This window comes from Myiozetetes cayanensis, unplaced genomic scaffold, assembly GCF_022539395.1.
Source record: "Myiozetetes cayanensis isolate MyiCay16 unplaced genomic scaffold, myiCay2020 scf21, whole genome shotgun sequence".
In the NCBI taxonomy this organism is placed as follows: domain Eukaryota; kingdom Metazoa; phylum Chordata; class Aves; order Passeriformes; family Tyrannidae; genus Myiozetetes; species Myiozetetes cayanensis.
In genome coordinates, this window is record NW_026087423.1 from 3,696,241 (window position 1) to 3,716,796 (window position 20,556).

General features: G+C 41.7%; 1 protein-coding gene across 1 annotated transcript in view; it reads right to left on the bottom strand.

Moving 5' to 3' along the window:
* Positions 1 to 19,430, bottom strand: part of CIT (citron rho-interacting serine/threonine kinase) — a 69,725-nt gene extending 50,295 nt beyond the window's left edge. Inside the window, exons 1-9 of the mRNA XM_050318849.1 lie at positions 19,335 to 19,430; positions 18,460 to 18,601; positions 17,041 to 17,216; positions 15,609 to 15,710; positions 15,264 to 15,406; positions 14,267 to 14,360; positions 12,710 to 12,913; positions 12,012 to 12,165; positions 4,485 to 4,665 (exon numbers count right to left, since the gene is read on the bottom strand). Of these exons, the coding sequence (XP_050174806.1) occupies positions 4,485 to 4,665; positions 12,012 to 12,165; positions 12,710 to 12,913; positions 14,267 to 14,360; positions 15,264 to 15,406; positions 15,609 to 15,710; positions 17,041 to 17,216; positions 18,460 to 18,601; positions 19,335 to 19,430 (1,292 nt within the window). The remainder of the gene's footprint in view (positions 1 to 4,484; positions 4,666 to 12,011; positions 12,166 to 12,709; positions 12,914 to 14,266; positions 14,361 to 15,263; positions 15,407 to 15,608; positions 15,711 to 17,040; positions 17,217 to 18,459; positions 18,602 to 19,334) is intronic.
* Positions 19,431 to 20,556: the final 1,126 nt, after the last annotated feature.

Below are 20,556 nucleotides of genomic sequence, written 5' to 3' on the forward strand. Positions count from 1 at the left end.
AGGGGCAGACAGAGGAAATCAAGAGAAATGGAATACTGGCTAATCTAATAAGCCTTGTCATGGTGATAGAAGCTCTCAACAGAGCATGACAAGGTGGAAAATACCCACATTTCTGGGGCACTTACATTCTTCCTCAGTCAGCATCATTGCAGAAATTAAACACTTACAATCCAACATCAAAAGCCATGATGCAAAGCTATCATTCAGGCTGGGACCATCTCAGAGTATTTCATTTAATTAACTGCTACATCTGGATCAATTCTCTTAGCACAACAGAGCAGTTTCTGCTGTTTCCTCTGAAGTGTGAAAAAATAGATTAACAAAAGGTAACCAGCAGCCATCAACAAGAAAATTGCAATAAAAGATTAAAAAAACCCCCAAAGTCAAGTCTGTAGTACCAAGCTCTGATAGCACTGCGGCTGTGCCAAGTTACTTTCCAAAGAAGCACTGCCTGCATGACTAAAAACCAAGTTAACTTACAGCTGACTAGTGATTTCACAGCTAGATCAGCAGCAGCCTCAACCAGCAGAATGATCAGAAACGGTGCTGGTTGTGTAAAAGCTCCTCCAGTCCCAACGTGGCTGAGATGAAGAAGAAAAAAAAAGCATTAGCAGAGGGAAAGCTCCAGGATGACTCTGGGGTATCCAACACGTTCCTTGGTCCCCCCAGTGCATCCCATCCCAGCTCGTAACTTCCTGTGTCCTTTGATGCCACTCCCAGAAACCCCCAACTCACCTGTGCTTCTTCCTTCTCCCAGTGATTGGCACCATCTGTCCTAAGCCTGGCCCCCACACAACATGCCCATAATCTCATCCCCCAGCCCTCCTGCTCTATTCCTTTTAGCATTATACTCATCTGTACCTTCCGCCCCCTCCTAAATGCTTGCTCAGGCCTAAAAAAAACCCACCAAAAACAAACAGTGATACCATCAATCTGTGAATAGAGCTTGCTGAAGCAAAGCATATTTTTGGTATGCTCATCCTGTGCTTCCTCTTTAATCTATCTTTGGGGAAAGAGCTCACCAGAACCCGACAAACTGTTGGAAGGAATCGGTAGTCCTTCCTTTTGGAAGAATGGCCCATTTTAACTCTCAGTATTTTATAATGACAGTCATGAATTCACGTTAAATTTTTAAATTAAAAAAAAAAACAAAACAGAAACAATCCCAATAACAAACCAAAAAAATAACACAAAAACCAAAACCCCAGAAATCCTGAAAATAAACCATCCTTCCTTAGGACCTTGCAGAGAGGACGTGGGCAGACAGAAATTTGCATTATAAAGTATTTTTTAATTAGGTATTTCTTATTAGGTATTTTGGTCTATTTTATTTAGTATTGATTTTTATTAGGCATTTATTTTTATTAGGTGTTTATTTTTATTAGGCAGTTTGGTATATTTGGTTAACCCTGGATTTATAACATATTTATCTTACGCCTTCAGGCTCCTGCTAGTCACCTGCAAAGGACAAGAACGATTTTCCTTCACCACTTGATGCATATTTTTGGCACCCAAGGGGTTTTGTCACTTGCTCTAAGCACTGGAGATCAGCCATGGTTAGGGACAGGAAGGTGGGGCTGGCTTTTAATGGAATTAAACCCTCAGTTGCCTCTTATCTTGTCACAGTCACACGCTCGCAGCCAAACCAGCAGCCAGGTTTGCAGCCAGACAGGCTCTTCTCCCCCATAGCAGGGATTCAGAGGCCATGATGGGAGAAGGACTCAGCTGGTCCTTCTCTGCAGCCTCACCCCAGCTCTCAGAATTAGACAGCACATTTATTTAGCAAGCACTTTGCTAGGACAGGAACCTATAGCATAAGCAATTGAGCCCTTGATGTCTCCTGATTGCTTCCTACGACACATTAATGTCATGACTTTTGCTCTTTTGTTAAATTTCACAGTTGTTAGGGGGTCACAAATTCATCCCAAATCTCATGGTATGGGGTAACACTATAATTCAGTGAACCCTTCTAAGCTACACACCAACTGCATAATCTCTGGCAACAGGTCTAAGTGACTTGGGTGAACCCTCCTAGCACTGTGTCATTGGGAGAAAGAGGAGAACGGAAAAGAGAACTTCTTTTACCTTCCTTCTCTTTTTCCTGAAGTATCTGAAATTCCTAGCTCAGCCATACCTTCTTACAGTCCAGTGAACAAGGGCAAGAGCATAACCCTAAACTTCATGGCCTGACAGCCCTCAAATTGCAAGCAATGAAAGTTTCAAGGACCTTGTTTCTGGCACTCTGCAGCTGCCTGGGCTCGCTGTGAGCAGCACTGGAGGGTTGGTGCTGCAGGCAGGAAAACAGAGCTGCATCACTTAGCAACCATAAGGTTGGACTTTCAGAGGAAAGGTTTTAAGAAGAAAAATTCTGGACCGATCAACTTCCTGACTTAGGACCTTACAGAGAAGACGTCCCAAGATTCACAAGAGATAAACCTCTCCCCCCCTCCATTTACTGTTCTCTGTCTAGAATTTGATGTTCCAGCTGGTGTGGACAGAAACAGTACTGTATTTCCTCAAGTAAAACACACATTAGGCAACATTTTATAAGTAAGAAGTTAGCTTTATAACCCAACTGCAGTGATATTGAGAATAAACCAATCACTGCATTATTTAAATACAGATACATTTTCAAGTCTCCGCAAGCTCTTTGCCATATTTAAATCACCTTCTTAGAACAAAATGCAAATATTAACTGCTAAAAATAACGAACTGCATTCATCAAGATCTCATTCAAAAAAAAGAAGCCAATAAGATCTACCTCCATTAAAATTATTTGGGGGAAAATTAAATATATGATGTCTCTCTGTTCCAGTAGAGGGAAAAAACAGGCCACACAAAATAGAAATTTTACTTCAGTCAAAATTTCTCCAGAGGACATTAATCTCTATATTCTTCTGCTATACCTCTTCATATCTATTACCAAAATTCAGGTATAAGTTCCATATGCCTTTTCAGCACCATCTCCACAGAGGAAGCACATCAATCCATCTGCTACAGCTGGCTCAGCCTCCAGCACAGTTACACCACTGTTCTGAGACTTCACCTCACACTCCTCCTCAGTTCTAGTCCTGGGCCCCATTACATAGAGATTTTTTACCACACCAGTGTGGTCACTGTTGAGGCTCCTCTGTTACCTGAATGGCCATTTAGCCTTGGTACGTGGATTGCAGTTCCCCAGGCAGAAAAGATAATTCCTTAAGTTAAACTCATCACTCCTGAATTAAGACTGATTTTAACCCCAGGTATCTACAGATCTAACATTCCATTTTTCTAATTCTGCTGACAATATTAAATCATTTCACCAAAAGAACACTTTTTGGGTTTTTATGTTGTCTCCTTTGTGCCATAAAAGCAACTCTGCTGAGGAGGGACAGTCAAAGATTCCCTTTATATTACTGGCATAACCATCATATAACCTTGATTCACGGTGTGGGCAAGATCGAAGATGTCAACAGTATCCCCAGATTTGGTGACACGTTTACTGCAGAGCAACTATCACAACCAGTATGACAAAAAATGAAACTTGATTAAGACAGATTGACAACCAAGTCCCTGAAGGGAACTAACTAGCAGGAGTGAACGATGGTTGACACGAAAACACAGCTCCTCAGTGCACTGAATCACTAACCCAGCCACAGCCACTGCGTTCCTGAGAGGCCTCCAGATCCCGAGGTAAGGACTTCCCAACTTAAAGCACTGCACTAATACTTTTCCAATAGCTCTGTCATCAGAAACTAACCACCCACCACATCAAATGGTTTATACCACATTACTTATATTCTTCTTTTTCTCTGACTCCATTCCCTCAGAAAGGAGGTTTTCTTTCCAAGGGAAACCATTTCTTCTAGATCTTCACATCCCTCCACGCACCCTGCATATTTCATCTGAATCTCCACTCTCGTAATACACAGTACAGCAATGTCCAGTCCTCCTATTTAACTTGACCCAGCAGCACACAGCCAGCTGCCATCAGCTCCTTCTCTTGTTCACTGACCCACTGCTGCACATTCCCAGGTTAGTGGAGCTCCATTTCTGTGGACCACTGATTTAGCCTTACACATCCCCAGCACTTGGTGCCCACTCTCTGACCCAATAAAATAACACCACCCCCCTTTTCCATCTCTGAACTCCTCAGTATTCTCCCTCTTGCAGGGATCTGCAGTACCAGAAATGCAATCATCTACTGCTCCCTTCTTAACAGCAGCAACTAATTCAAAGTATTTCAGCAACAATTTCAATAATAACTGGCTTAGAATCAATCTTTCCATCCCATTCCCTCCCCTTCATCCCAGAAATAATCACAGAACGGTAGGACATGCACAAGGCACAGCAGCAACAGATCAAGCCCGAATCTGGCAGCTTCCCCACAGCAGAGCACAGGTCAGTTAAAACAGCTTTTCCCCACACACACCAGCCTCGCTCTAACAAACCTGCCCATTTTTCCTGTGGTCCTATCCACCTAAGCAATAATTCCTACTTACTCTGGTCTGAGGATCCCCAATGCCTTGGTGAATGAAAACCCCACAAACGGCAAATCTTCCCCCGAGAATCCTGCTGGGCTCAACTGGCGCGTAGAGGATAAAACCCGCGAATTCTTCTCTGGTTCATCGAAATTTGAGGTGTCATCATCAGACTTGAGAGTAGGAACGAAGGGGGGAGGAGCTGGTGCAAAAAAAGCAAGAAGAAAAGACAAAATTCAGCTACAGTTCACTCTGCAACAGTCCCACTCATTCAGTGCTTGCAATGGCACTGCAGCTCCTGCTTTTAATCTTGCTAACACAAGCAGACTGAGCTGCTGCTCTCAAAGCGTATTACAGCAACAAGAGATTAACCCTTGAGCCACCAACATGGCTACCACTCTGCAGGCACAGCATCTCCCACACTGAGCAGACTGGGCTTCAGCTTGGGCATTTGACACTGTGGGCTTTGGGGTTTTTTTGTTTCAGGTTAGGATAGTGGGTTTTTTAATACATGCACTGAATTAAATTACAGCACCAGGCTAAGTAAAACAGTGCTGTAATACAGCTAAAAGTCAGACGATTCTGATTCATCTTGAAAAGGAAAATGTCTCCAACCTGTCCAATTAGTGACAGTACCTGAGAATGAAGCCTGATCCTGTGCCAGTCAGCTGAGGGATATATATCTTACCCTTTAGCACTAACAAGAATCTTCCCAGCATGGGTTTCTAATCAAGAGAAAACTGGTCTTTCTCCTGGAAGGTTCTAATAAACTATAGCTACTGGAAACTCACTGGTCCTTAGAAAAGGGAGAAAGTAAGATTTTATTTCTCTGAAAGAGCTTGCTGAAGATCTGGAACTCTTGTCGGGACACCACTGCAGTCTGGCTCTGATACAATCAGCTCTGAAGGGAGGTATAAATAGCAGGAATTACAATGTATTTCTTAGTATAATTTCTAAATTGGTACCACTTAACTTGTCAAGTAGTTGTTTAATTTCAGCCGATTTTCTCGCATTAGCTTCACTTTAATTAACCCAAGGAACAAAAGGACAAGTTCTCCTCAATGATGTGCAGCACCCGAGCTACCTGCTGGCTTGGCTACGTGTGGGAAAGGAACGAATGCAAGAGCCTGCTGTGCAATTCCTGCCTCCTTAAATCACCTTTTCGAACATTTATTTATTTATTTATTTATTTCATTGCTTAGGTCCCCACTCACTGCAACTCTATACAGAGCTAAAAAAGAGATTAGCCAAGGAGACAGCTCATCAGTCAGCAACCAGAAGAGCCCATTGTCAGCAGCTGATGGAAGTGGAGTGTGCTAAACCCGTTACCATGGATCCACTCTGGATCTCCCGGAGCTGAAGGGGCTGATGAGGATTGAAGAACCGGGAACAAACATTCCAACCCCTGCAGTGCAGGCTCCCTGCTCCTCATCCCTGCATGCTCGGGGGTTTAACCCTACCTGCCTGCGTCGTGACAGATGCTGCTGCCGCCGGGACTGACAGGGGCAGCAGCAGGCACGGCTGGAGCTTGCTGGCTCCCTCTAGGCTGCCAGAGCCCTTCACTGCCCGCTGTTAACTCTTCATTCCCTACACAAACGTAGCTGTAACCACCCACCAGACCAGCAGTAACAGCCAAAAGAAAAAAAAAAATGTGTCTGTGTGAACAGCCAAATCCCAACTCCACACACAGGCTCTGTTAGCGGCTCCCCAAGGAGCCATCCTGACGCTGCTCCCAAGCAGGGAAGTGAGAAGAAATTCCATGAAGCAGAGAGGATGCTGCTCACGTACAGTAGTTCCAAGTACATTGGAATGAGATAAATGGGGAAGATGTACAAATTAAATAGGTTCTGTAGGTAGCAGTTTTACTTACTGGCTCCAAAACGTTTAAAATCTCTGTCAATATCATGAATTTATTAATTTCTTCTGTTTTATTGGTTATAATACAAATTTAGATTCAATATAATGCTGATATTTATGTACCATAAACATAATTTGGAAATACAGATTGTTGGTTAGGGTGTGTATGTTTTTTTAAATCACTTAATGTCAGGATAATGTCCAGCTATTCTTCCATATCCTCTTAATGACTAAAAACAGAGAAGTAACAGAAAACAATTTGTAAGTATTTAATTTTTAATGCAAATATAAGCCCAAAGTTACAGTTAATTCACAGCAGAAGAGGATTAGTTCAGGATTAGTATTTTTTAGTTCAGGACATTTGCTGAAAGAACAGGAAGGGGCTGCTGTGAGGTTTTTAACACTGTTTCTGAAGACAGATACTGTCTGTGAGGTAAAGTAACAGGGAAAACAGCAAACTCTTCATCCAGGGAAGTCTAGAATCTTTCTTAAAGAGGTACCAAAACCCAACTTGGCTGCCTTTTTATAACAGTATAAGCATCCTGTTCTGCACTTGCCAGAGCCTGACAGATAAATTCATCTTTGAAAGGGAGATCTAGAGCCTTACTCCTCACCAGAAATAGCAAGAAAGACCTTAAGAGTCATCTTCAAGCCATTGCAATTAAAAAGAAAGCCATTCCTCTTACCAACAGTAAGAATTCTTCCTCAAACCACATGCAGCAAAGAAAATACCATTTAACTATGCATGCACAGAAAAGGATGAAAAGCGCTCAGTGGGGGCACAGTGGATGCACAAAGATAAAACTGAATGTGAGACAGAGCAAACCCTTGGGGCTGGTGGGAAACTGGTTTAAAGAGCACAGTGTTTTACACTACAGCTTCCTCTAGTGCTTAATAAAATATGAGAACAAAGAAGAGGAATAGTGAACACTGGAGTAAAGAATAATGAACAAATCCTTTGCCCTCTGTGTTGCATTCGCTAAAATCCATGATTAACAGTCCAAAAACTCTGCACCTCTGCAGTGTAACTTTGATACTAATAATAGTTGTATTGATACTAACTCTAATAGTTGTATCAAGAAATAGCAGCAACTGAAGAGGAAACTTAGGAGAGTCACTCAACCAAAACACCTCTAGATGTCAAGTGGTTCTGAACTTGTCAACAGTGACTGAAAATGAGAAGCAGAACTTCCTTCAGAAGTTGCAGCACAGGAGAAAACAAAATCACTCCAGAGTAATAACTGGGATTAAATTTAAAAAAAAAGAAAAAAAAAAAGTTAGATCCACTTTGTCTGATTTTGTTAATTATTTGGTAGCTTCTTCATAGTCTTTTAATACCAAAACTAAGGAGTTTCCTGTCTGCTGTCCAAAATACCCACAGAATAAACAGAGTAGTCTCATAAAAACAAGTTAAAACAGACAAGCAATTTTGTTCTCAAAATTGCTTCATGTGGGTCCCATGATGACATAATCTCTAGTTAAATTATTATTTCTTACTTAAAATCAGAAAGCTGTCACACAACTACAGTATTTTCAGAACAAGATGAAGACTGGTGAATGCAAATACACTGATGTGCTTATCAGTTGCTTCTTTCAGGGAACAATCCTTTGCAGAGGTCAAGACAAGCCCCTGAGAGCTCATTGTGAACACGGTGCCATCGCTTCTGACAAGGTGAAAAATTGCCCCTTTTTCTCAGGCTCCCTCAAAAGGGAGGCCAAACTATTACTCAAAAAGACACTAAACCTGATGCTTCTGCTCCTGCAAACTGGTTGGGTGCAAAGCCCTCTTTTTGTCTCCGACATGTTACGACGAAGGCACATGTTCTGTTTACCATTTAAAGTATCTTGTAGAGAACTGCATGTTTTAAAAAAGCCAATTGCTTGCCTAGATACCTCCCCACTTGTGGAAGGATGTAACCCTCTTCCATCTGTTCCAAAGGATGACTTTCAGAGGAAAAGGGGGTGTTGTAGGTTGCTTAGTTTAAAAAAAAAAAAAAAAAAAAAAAAAAAAAAAAAAAAAAAAAAGCACCACACACACACTCAAGTACTTTAACCAGTTTATCATTAAGATTAGATAAAGTGTCTCTAATGGAAATAATTTCTTGAACTCTGCACTAGTGTGTGTATTTATGACTAGTTCAGAGAACATTGCCTTAACCAGGTCTTTCCATCATTTCAAAATATTTTCATGCAAATTGAGAAAAGAGAGACTGCATTTCCCCTGGGACAGTGAGAGACTCAGCTGAAATATGAGACTTAAAAGCAATACAGAATGTTTCTTAAGGATAAAAATGTGTCTTTTCTTGATCTACAAGGTGATCTATAAATGCTTCCCCAGGAAAAGCATCCACACAGCCTTTTTAAGTAGGTTAGGCATTACTGTTCCTGGGGCTCTAACAGCCCTATTTGAGAAGGTGTTATGGAAGAAAAATAGAAAATCCCAGTGATGGAATTTGAGGATGTTTTCTCTAAGACCACTTATAAAAAAGGCACTGTATACTGGTTGCAACCAATCTATACAATATTATCTTAACACCTCTACTGTTCTGTCAAGACAAGGATCCAACACTTACATTTCTGTTAATAGAAGTATCTTCAGGCTGAAACGAAAGTGATCTCCACTTCAAGAAACAAGGCAGTAAATTTCTCTGAAGACAAGCATGAAACCACCACAATGGTTAACTGTTAACATGCTGAATGACAACTTTGGGTTCAGAAGGATAAGGAAGTGCCTTGGACTTATGAATAAAGAGATTTGGGTCCCTGCTTGTTCAATAGCAGAAAACAGCCTGAAAATGAGTCCTCAACACTTTCACAAGTTCTGTTTGCACAAGACATTAATTCTTTCCTTCTCATACACAGAGTTTCCTCATGCAAGTCCAAACATGCCATTCCATTTTCAAGACCTCTTGGGCTGCAGTTACCAAGCAATTCTTAAAATGAAAGTCTCTTTATGCTCTGCATATGTATTGCTTAGATAATAATAAACATCTTCTGACCATCTCCCAGCTAGGCTTCAGCAAAGCAGTTTGCTGGTTCCAAATTAAAAAGCTGATGCAGTTTATGGATTTGAAATTACAAAAGATAAGTATGTCATCCCCCCGTTCTCTACCTCTGATTTTAGATAATTATGAAGTACTCATATAGTTCTGTTATCAACTTTCCAGTGAAATAGCTGCTCATTTAGCTGAAACACAGGTAGAAATATGCTTATTGCAGGCAAACAAATTTCAAACTATTTTCAGAAAATTCTGTCAAATAAATCAACACAAACTTTTGAAAGTTTTGGGCTGCTTTATTAGTGAGAGGAAGTGTGGTGCTGTCTGTTTTGGGGTACCTTTTTTTTTTTTTAAATGAGCTTTAGAAGTCATTAAATAGCAGAACACAGAGCAAAATCCATAAGTGTGTTTCAGTATAATACTCCAATGAAGGGGAAAATTACCTGTTGAGACAAATTCAGTTAAAACTGACCTCAGGTTTAGTGGTTTGATCCTGTTTCTGTAACTTAAGAGCTGCTTCTACAGACACACCTTACTTGAACCCAAGGAAGCTGAGAGTTTTTTCAGAGGCAACAATCTTTTGGAAAGTGGTTTACTAAAAAGTCAAGTGTTTCATAGGTTCCCATAACAACAAAATGTAACACTGAAAAACCCCTTAATGACACATTCTTAACCAAAATCAGTGCATTAAGAATGGCTATCCTGGAGCTGTCTGCATGATAATTAAATACCTGCAAGGCAAAGGTAGCAATTTTTTCTCTACCTTGCTCAGTTTGAAATAGAAATTACATCACTGCTCTTATAGACTGAAGAGAAGTCTGACTGTAGTGACACAGAATTTGTTTAACAGTCATAGAATCACAGAATCATTTCAAATCCAACACTCCGTAACCCCCAAATCTTTGACCGGATTACCTTGAGGCAGTGAGATTCTTTAATGGAAACCTAAATCCTGTGACCTCTTTCAACACTCACACGTCTCCTAATTTTCTCCAGTCAAACACCACTATCAGCAGAGGTCAAGATTAGAAAGAGACCTTCAGGTGTCAGATAGCCCAGGTCAGAGCTGACAGAGGTTTTGAACAGAACGACAGCACCACTGGCCCGAAAAAAGCAGCCCGAGGAGAGGCACTGCTGAGAGCAAAGCAAGAGGTGATCCACTGAATCTGCTGCTTCCAGCAAGAAGACTGCTGTGTTTTGTGCCAGTTACAGTGGGGGGTTGTGGAGGATGAGGCATGACAACCAAGTCAGGGGTCAAAACTGCATCAATCGTCACAGTGGGCAGGACTGGATATTACAGGGAGTGATTCAATCCACTGGCCAGCTGCAGGCAGAAATGGGATTTTTTTTTTTTTTTTTTAAAATCCCAAATGATTATTTCAATGTTATAATGACAGCAGGGCTGCCTACCAGCTCGCCCATCAGCATCACCACTGCCACATGAAGTGGTGAAAATGCTCAATTAACTCGTGCAGATGTGTGAATCCTAGACAGGCAATTCTAAGGAAACACCAGAACATTTGCTCACATGGCACCTTTTTGTGCCTACATCTGAGATAATACAATATAAATGCTACAGAAAAATTTCAGAAACTGGTGGTTTAGACAGGGCTCTGGGGAAAGAAGGCAGAGTGAGCTGGGAAATGTATGCTAACATGATGAAAAGGGCTGGAGGCTCAATGGCTCTCAAAGGGCAGAAACAATGGAATTTAACAGAACAGCAACTCCACAAGTTCAGAATTAATGAATCAACAGAAAAGTGAGCAAATAGTCTGTGGAGCTGACAGCTGAAGTGCTGAGATAGTCATCAAAAGTAGAAGCACTGGGCTTAGCAATTTATCATGGAAAATGGAGCACAATCATTCCCTTACAGCATATTTGATAAAAATATAAGGCAGGCATGTTGCTTGCCCAGATATTCTTACAGTCCAAATAATTTCAGATACTGTCTAACACAGGTCAGATGACCATACAGAGATCATTGATGATCTGTGAAATATTTGTTTTTGCCATGGAGCTGCAGCCTCAGTACTTCCAAATACCGAATTCCATTGTTTACACGGTATTATAAACAGTTTTCTGCACAGAAAATTATCTGCCTCGGTGGTTTTATTCTACTCCTAGCTGAATAAACAGATTTTTGACCAAAAGAAACCCAGTGATATATTACCCCCAGTGACTTTGAGGAAAAACTCCAATGGCCCTATGGCCATGGACACTTCATCACCTACTGGAACTACGAAAAATAAACCAACCTCAAGTGAAGTTGGTTCACAAGCAATGAAAGAGAAAGCTGAAGATACAACAAAAAAAATGAGATGAAGCCCAGCTTAAGCAAACTGAGGTGGTAGAGGCCTGAATGAACCTACTGATGCATTTTAATCTGAGAAAGGACATGGAAAGGACCATTTTGATTTTCCAGTCTAGTGCCTGCAGTAATACGGCAATTACATCAGAAATTCATATGGAGTTTTATTAAACTCATCTCACCTTACAGTTTTCACCTGAGATGTTAACACAGCCTATTCAAAAACCAAAATGAGCTGTTTTGTTAAAAACACCTGCACCAGGACACAGTCCTGTTCCATAATGAATAATTCAAATCAAACACACAAATACTCACATTGTACAAATTTTCCCATTAACCAAAGAATCAGAAATTCTTCATAAATCCAGGTTTTTTTCTACTTACTGTTACGGATATTATTCCAGTCAATTTTAGAAAAAAACGGGTGGCAGCAGAGACCCTCATAACCCAGCCTTTCCTTCTGCCCACAAAGCAGGCTCTGGATCAGGTCAAGAAATTCACTGCTAACTTTCACATCCTCTGGGAACTTCAGAAATCTCTGCATTACAAAGAAATGGATTTCTGCTCAGTAGGAAAACAGGTTCAGAACAGTAAGATTAAGTTTCATTATTCTGAGATATGTCAGGCACAAAGGAGGAATATTTATAGCACACAAATAAAAGCACGGTGCTTTTTATCCAAACAGGCTTTTATATGCATTTACTGCAGTAAAGATAAGAACACAGGAACAACCATTCCCACCCAGGCCAGTGGTATCCCAGGTCACCATCTTATGCTGAGCAATGGCCAATGGCACACACAAATGAAAGAGTATAACAAGACACTTTCCCAGAAAATTCTCCCAAACTTCCAAGGGTTTGTGGCTTAGAAGATTTTTCTGAACCAGGGATGATGACACCTGTTACAAAAACTAATTTGATATCTACACTACAGAGACATGTGAATACAGTATAATGCATATATTCCAAATATTTTATGAACGTGACAAAGTAAGAGACGTCCACAAGCTTCTTTTCTCAACTGTAAAAACAATCTTTAGTTACAGCCTTTTCACTCGAGAACAGGGAAGGAGTTCTCTCTACCTGGAAGTTCATGATGTTATTGAAAGTTTTTGCTGAAGTCCCCTCAGTGAAGGGAGTTCTTCCATAAATCATTTCATAGGCAATGACTCCGAGGGACCACCAGTCACACTCTGGACCGTAAGAGGCTTTGCCATCCCCACTCAACCCCGTCAGCATTTCTGGTGCCATGTAGTCAGGTGTGCCAACAGGTAGCCTGGCATTCACCTGGAAGCAAAGACACACCAAGTGAAATTACAGCACTTTCTGTTCATTTTCATCTTGTTTCTTTCTTTTTTTTTTTTTTTTTCTTTTAATGAGGCATAATTTTCAGCCCTCCGAGTGAATTTTAAGCAAGTCATTTTAAGCAAGGCTGTTTGGCAAACAAGTGCAACATTAAGGACAGTGCTGATAAACAAACAAAGCAAGCTATTTGGAATAAAAAGAGTCAAATCATCACAGCCAACTGTTGTTAGAAAGTACAAACTCCTAAAGTAGAAAAGCTGCATTGCAAAAAGCACAGGCTTACTAAGGGGATGTTTTAAGCAGAAAATACAGTCTAGCTCTACTGCTTCAAGTAGCATTAACAGGGATTTCGTAGCTGAAATTTCAAAACCAGTCAAATTTAGATGTAAATATTCCTTGCCCTCATTCCTCTGTCACCCCTACCTTTATACCTTGTGTTCATGATCAGCAAAGTACCAATATCTGAATTTCTGGACTGCTTAGAAAAGGTAGCTCAGGAGTCAAAAGTGCAATCATTTTTGTGCTGAGTGGCATAAAGAATGAAAGAGAACAGCCAGGCTAACACAAAAACCTGAGGGTGACTGAAAAGGTAGTGTGAAGAAAACACTTAAAAGGAAAATGCAATGCAGAAAGCACTGAAAATGCAAGAACAGGGAAAAGAAAATAGTAAGAATCACATCAAAAAGCAAATGCTATGAAGAAAGAAAAACTGTAAAACAAGACCGGAATCTGGTGCAGAACTTCATGTTCTCACTTCAATATATTTTAATTTTAAATTTTCACTGGAAGTTGTATGCAGTTACAAAACTTACAAGGAACTTATAAAAAACTCCACTGATTCAGATTTGAATGTGGAGCTTTCTGATGAGTGCAGCCCAGAACACGAATGTGACTCATTTTAATCAAGAGATCCCCGGCCTCCAAAGCTATGCCAGCTTAGTTACAACAGACACGATTTTCCTCCCAATTATAAACAATTATAAATCCATGTCCTCATTAAACCCAGCACTGAACAGCTGTAAGAACCTCTAAAAGTATGATTTTGTATCACAGTACAGCACCATGAGTAAGTAGTTTTGCCTAAACCTTACTTGTGTGTAAATACTACGTATTTAAGAAGCCAACATTTATCTACTGAGGGCTGCAAAAGATACTCGAGCTCATGTTTGAAAAGCCTTTCATAAATGGAAAAATATGATTGAGAGCAGATTCCACACTGGACAAGAGAGGCAGAAGAGTAAGGGTACAATCCAGGAATAAATACCAAGTTAGTTTTCCCCTTTTGACTGGGTTGTCCAAACAAGGCACAGACAAAGTTTAAATCCACATTATTACCGTTTTATTTACTGTCATCTTGGCAGCTGACCCAAAGTCCACCAGTTTAATGTGTCCTGTTCGGTCAATCAGAACATTCTCTGGTTTGATATCTCTGTAAGCAAGAAGAAAGCCATCAGTACCTTTCCATGCTATTCCCTACTATCCCATCCAGATAACAGGATGTCCCTGTGCTCACTTTCGAGTGGGAGCCTTATTTCCAACTGCTCTTCTGTTTCCAACCAAATAGGAAGTATTAGTTCCCCTTATTTCATGGAAGGTCAATAATTATTGATAGAAGATGGAAAGAGAAGGTGGTTTTGCACCCTGACCACACTGTAACTGAGTTACAGTAAAGTATTAGGGAGCTTTCTTCCCAAATTCCCTTGCAACTTATTCTGCTCATCTCCCAAATCCAGGCAGTGACCTCACATTAGGAAGCCACAGCCTGTGCTCCAAGTGCAGCCATTGCACCTCCTGGAACATAAAATACTTCCTAACATTTCCACACCCTCAGAATGGAATAAATTTATTAAATACCAATATGATTTGAAAATGCACACATCAGCCTCCAAGCCTGGAGAGAAAATTCTGTGATATTTAACTACTCCAACATTCTACACTGCCCCGTTCGCCAGTCAGCACACAACAATTTTTAACAATTACACTAATTTCTCACACTATTTGGTGCCAAAAGCAGCAATCTCTGGAAAAGATTTAAATTTTTTACAGTGCAACATTAAGGCTTCTTTTTACTGAGCCTCCAGAAAAATGTATGTAACAATCCTTTCTTGATATTAGGCCGAACTTTACATCAAAGTTAATGCCTTCAGCTACAATTATAGTTGGGAGTCTGATTAATTTTCTAATTTTGTCTTCCAATACAGCTTGTGAAATACTGTCCTGAAAGAGGACAGAATATAAAAGAAATCACACAAGAGTGCATCACTCCAGAACACCTTTTCTGGAGTGATACTGATTAAACATTTCTGTGCTCTGCAAGGCAAACTTCGCCTACCTGTGTACATAACCCATCTGATGGACACTGTGAATGGCCAAGACCAGCTCTGCCAGATAAAACTGCACCATATTCTCATCCAGCTGGTCCTCGTATCGGTTTAAGAGGGACAGCAAGTCCCCTCCAGGCTCATACTCCATAACCTACAGCACATTTTAAAAGAATACATATTTCATAGACACAAAAGATATGCCATGCAACTCCTCCATATTACACATATCAAATAGTGGCAGGTAGTGCAGGAAAATTTACAGAAAATGAGCATGTTCCAACCATCACATTGTTCTTTAATATAACAACAGCAGTAGGTTTCAAGAGAGGAGAAAAACTAAGACTAGGCATTACCAAATAGAGATTTTTCTTGTCTTGAAATGCATATTGTAACTGTGGAATCCATGGACTGGTGCTCTGAGCTAATATGCTGCGTTCTTCCTCAAAAAATGACACCTACCAAAAAAAAGTGTTCAGTTATATCACGATGAGAGGGAGTTAGAATACATTAGAATCCTCTAGTTTTAGAAAACTTGGAGTCTGTGCCAAAGGCACATATCACAAAAAAATGACACAGAAATTATTAAGTGCTATTTCCTTGTGATATACACCTTTAAAAAAGTAATTTAACTTTACTTCCTTTTGTTTTCTGTTCCCCTCCCACCTTCTGTTGTCTAGCCTGCTTTCAGCTGAATAGTCCCTGCAGCGAAGGCCAGCTTCCCTTCAATCTGTTGGAGCATCCACCAGTCTGGAGTGCAATCCTGGCTGACCTCATCTGGACTGGCCCCAGTAAAATAAAACTCATCTCAAAAGAATCAGACAAGCAGAAAAGAAGCTGGACCAATTATGGGGTAGCATCTTACAGCCAATTCAGTAATACATTCTTTGTAAGGCATTAAAATACAAGGCTTTGATGAAATCATCCTCTAGCAACTATTTATTTATTCAGATGTTCAGCCAGACAACAAGAAATTAATTTTATTACAGAATACTGCAGATTTCTTTAGACCAACATTCCCTACTTTCACTGACCCACAATGAACAAGAATGAGCAAATGCCATATGAGGATAGTATCATACTTTGCTTCCTTGTTATTCTATGCAAAAGAGAGAACAATTTTAGTTTAACTTCATTTCTAGTAGCTACAAAAAATGGTGAGGAATCTCAGGAGCAGCCTAACTGCACCATGTATGGGGACCAGCTAATGCAGAGATTGCTGGATAAATTAAAGAGGTCTTTCATGGAGTGTCTCTGTCTTACTTGTCATCTCAAGTCAGCAAAATATTAACTTCTGTTTCTCACCAAACTCTGATAACAACCTCTATTATCCCTTTTTAAGTTTAAAAGTAACGCATTTCTCAAGCTAGCGAGAGGCTCTCCATAAAAATCCAATCACCAGTTTGCCTTCACACCCACTCTTGACATTCTACGTCGCTCTTTAAAATAAAAAAACCCTTAATGAATAGATTGCCTGAAAATTCAAGTCATCTCATCAGGCAAATCAATACTGATTCAGTGTTTTCTTCATCTGTTTTTTCTTGTCCTACAATGGATGTCAAGCTCTTCAAGAAGGACATGTTTTAGCACCTCACCCAACAGGTCCATGGACTATGGCAATGGCTTTTAAACACAGCAAAACCACACAAAGGTTTATTGCTTTACTGAAACGTAGGATGAACCTTCCCAAGATACATTTTTTCACTTTATTCTAATAGCAATGACAAAAAGGAAGTGTTTAACAAATTGCAATTTATCCTCCTCCTGTAGTAACAAAAACATACGTACGTGCTCCTGTGCCAGCAAGGTTTCCTTGCTCATCACCTTCATAGCATAAATATCACCAGTAACTTTCTCTCTTACTACTTTGACCTCTGCAAAGTGACCACAGCCAACCACACTCTTCACTTCAAAATCCTTCACACTGGGTTGCAGTTCCTTTAGTTCAGCTATAGCCTCTGCATCTATAAAAATAAAATACTTATTTTTACATTGGCTAACTGGTATTTCATAAAAAAATACAATATCAAAACCGGGCAATAAAACTAAATTTAAAAAAAAAAAAAAGACATTTAGTTCCAGATTCTCAAGAAATGTTAAATCTTTCCAGAATATGCTTCTTAAAAATAACAGTATGCATAAGAACTAGAAAAAGAATGTATCGATGCAGAGTTAAGTCTGAAATATGGTACATACAAAGGAATCAGGAAATGCTAAGACAGTTCCCATAGCAACCATAATTCTGTCCCATTCATAACATCAGAGCCTCAGAGCCTCTTTGGTTTCTAATTCCTTTCCAGCCACCCTTCACCAGCACAAAGTGTATTCCCCAAACATGAGGGCTTTACTGGAGTCCAGGGGCAGGGTTTGCTCCTCTGCCTGAGGGAGGCACTACTCTATTGTCTAACAACCAGCCACAGGCATTTATTGCAGATGTGCAGCTCAGGGTTTCCACTGGCCAGCATGCAGGGTGACACTCAATCGCTCATGGGAGACCGTTCGAGAAATTCTTCAGACCAACAGAAAATTACTGTCCAACAATGATATCTAGAAACCGTTGGATGGAGCTGTTACAGAGGCCATGACTCGTTATTTCTCACCAAAGGGCTTTCTGTTATATCCTAATAGAAAATTTGATGAACCTTTTCTCTCTTCCCCAGAAGGAATTCGAGCACATTATCAGTAAAATATTTACTCCTTTGGAAATTATTTCTTTGAAGCACAGAAATACCATTTACAAGTCGCACGTGCAAAACTCAGGTAACACAAGGAATCCAAAACACGAAAGAGTCAAGGATTATTAAGTCCCTTCCTTGAATTTTTTTTTTCTCATCCCTCTAGTCACTACCCTGCTCTCAACTTCTGACATCCTTCTACTGTGTGCACTTGGAGCTTTGCTGTATCCAGTGCTCACTTTCCAAGAAAGTGCCTCCTCAGATATAAATATAGTACAGACTAAGGAGGATGCACATTCGAGTCACAGCACTTCAAAAGCCACTTGCATTTGATCTTGGACCTGAACAAAGCTTCACTAAGACTGCCAAGATCCCCTTTGCAATGTTGAGTCTGCCCACAAAAAGTCAGATGCTCAAAGTCCTGGGTTACGTTCATTAATGGATCAAAGCAACCAAAGCATTACTTAAACATCCAGATTACCAAGAACTGTCTTTTAAAATGACACCTGAAAATTAGTTTAAACAAACTTACACTTCTTGACAAAGTTGCCAACGTGTTTAATTTTCATTAAAGCGGGGTTTCTGCACTCTTCAAAAAGAACAAATAACGAATCAAGGATGCCTTCCCGGGAGAGAGGAGACATCTGCTGTTGAGTCACAAAGAGTGGCTTCCCCTGGAAAAAAAAAGCAGCAACAGCAGATGGAGTCTCAGACAACAATGAAAAGCCTCAAATCAATAACAGATGTATAGAGCAGATTATATATTATCCATTTTAAAATCACTTCTTCAGAAATTAGGCAAATGATATAGAAGTGTGAGGTAAATATATCAAGGCACTGTGTCTATCTGTAATAGCTGCCACAGGTATTTTACTTTTAGACAAAGCAATCTTAATGATTGTTAAAGTTCAAATTGCAGCTTTCTTGAAGCTATCTACATCCTCCTGATGACTCTGATCTGACTGGATTTTTCCTTGACATTGCATCACGTGTGGTTTTTTCATGGTACAAATGGTATCAATATTAACTCTAGGGGGAAAAGCTGTTGAACCTCAGATGATCAAATAGCAGCTGGTTAGGTAAATTCATCTCAGGACAAACCCACAGCTACATCACCCATGAAAAAAATGAAGATTACAGGGCACAGAGTGCAACGGAAAAATACATCAGGCTAAAGCATTGACACATGCACAAAATATCAGACCTGATGCTATCCACTGAACTTTGTGCAAAGTAGATACATTTTGAACTTCACCTATTTATCCACTTCTTTTAGCCCTTCTCCCAAAGAATGACACAGGCAGGCTTTGAGCATCCACACAAACAAGTAGGGCTGTATTTTGACGTGCTGGGGAGTGGACATGAACAAAACCCAGATCAGCTACTTCCAGGCCAGATGTTCTTTACCTGAAAGAGCAGATTGAGCCGAGAAGCTCGGCTGGTGATGGGCTCCATCGTTCCTGCCTCGGCCGGATTTCGGGCACCGCACTTAAACTTCAACATCCTTACCTGTACAAGTTTATCCCGTATAAACGATCACCTGAAAAAGGGAACAGGGACATTCAGCGGGCACTTGAATGGCTGACTTTAAATTAAAAACAAGGAGATGCGGGAGGATATAATCTAAGCAACATTTATACTCCTTTGGGGATGAAATTTACTCATAGTGGTAAGTTTGAACGCGCCCGGTGCGTCGCAGCAATCTGGGGAACGGGAAAGGGGAGAAACACCCAACCAAATAGGCTGGAAAAGACCTCCGAGATCATCGAGCCCAACCTGTGGCCGAACTCCGCCGCGTCAGCTCCACCGGGGCGCGCAGCGCACGATCCGATCTTTCCTCGAACACCTCCAGGCACGGCGGCTCCACCACCTCCCTGGGGCGGAGAGGGAACGGGCGCAGGCGGGACAGCGCGGAGACCCCGTAAATCCCCGCAGAGCCCCCCTGAAATCCCCTCAGAGCCCCCCTGAAATCCCCTCAGAGCCCCTCCGAAATCCCCTCAGAGCCCCTCCGAAATCCCCTCAGAGCCCCCCGAAATCCCCTCAGAGCCCCCCTGAAACCCCCTCAGAGCCCCTCCCCGCCCGCTCCTGCCTTTGCCGCCGCCTGCGTTTGAACGGCGCGCGCGGGGCGGGGCCCGCCCGCCATCACTTCCCGTGACGGGGCGCGCGCCAATGGCGGCCGGGGCGGGCCGGAAGCGCCGCTGAGGGGGCTCTGGGGGGAGCGGGGCTTCCACCGCCCCGGCCGCTGAGGGGGTTCGGGGGGGTGCGGGGCTTCCACCGCCCCGGCCGCTGAGGGGGCTCTGGGGAGGTGCGGGGCTTCCACCGCCCCGGCCGCTGAGGGGGCTCTGGGGAGGTGCGGGGCTTCCACCGCCCCGGCCGCTGAGGGGGCTCTGGGAGGTGCGGGGCTTCCACCGCCCCGGCCGCTGAGGGGGCTCTGGGGAGGTGCGGGGCTTTCACCGCCCCGGCTCGGCCTCCCCGGGGGAAGCGAAGGCAAACCCTGCAGGGAGCTGTGAGGCGCCGCCGCGGCTGCCGCTGAGCTGCTGCTGATCGGCCGTCGCCGGTTTCCTCCCGTACCGCGCGCGCACGCCGCTTGAAATGTATTTTAATCTTTTTTTTTTTTTTTTCCTGTTTG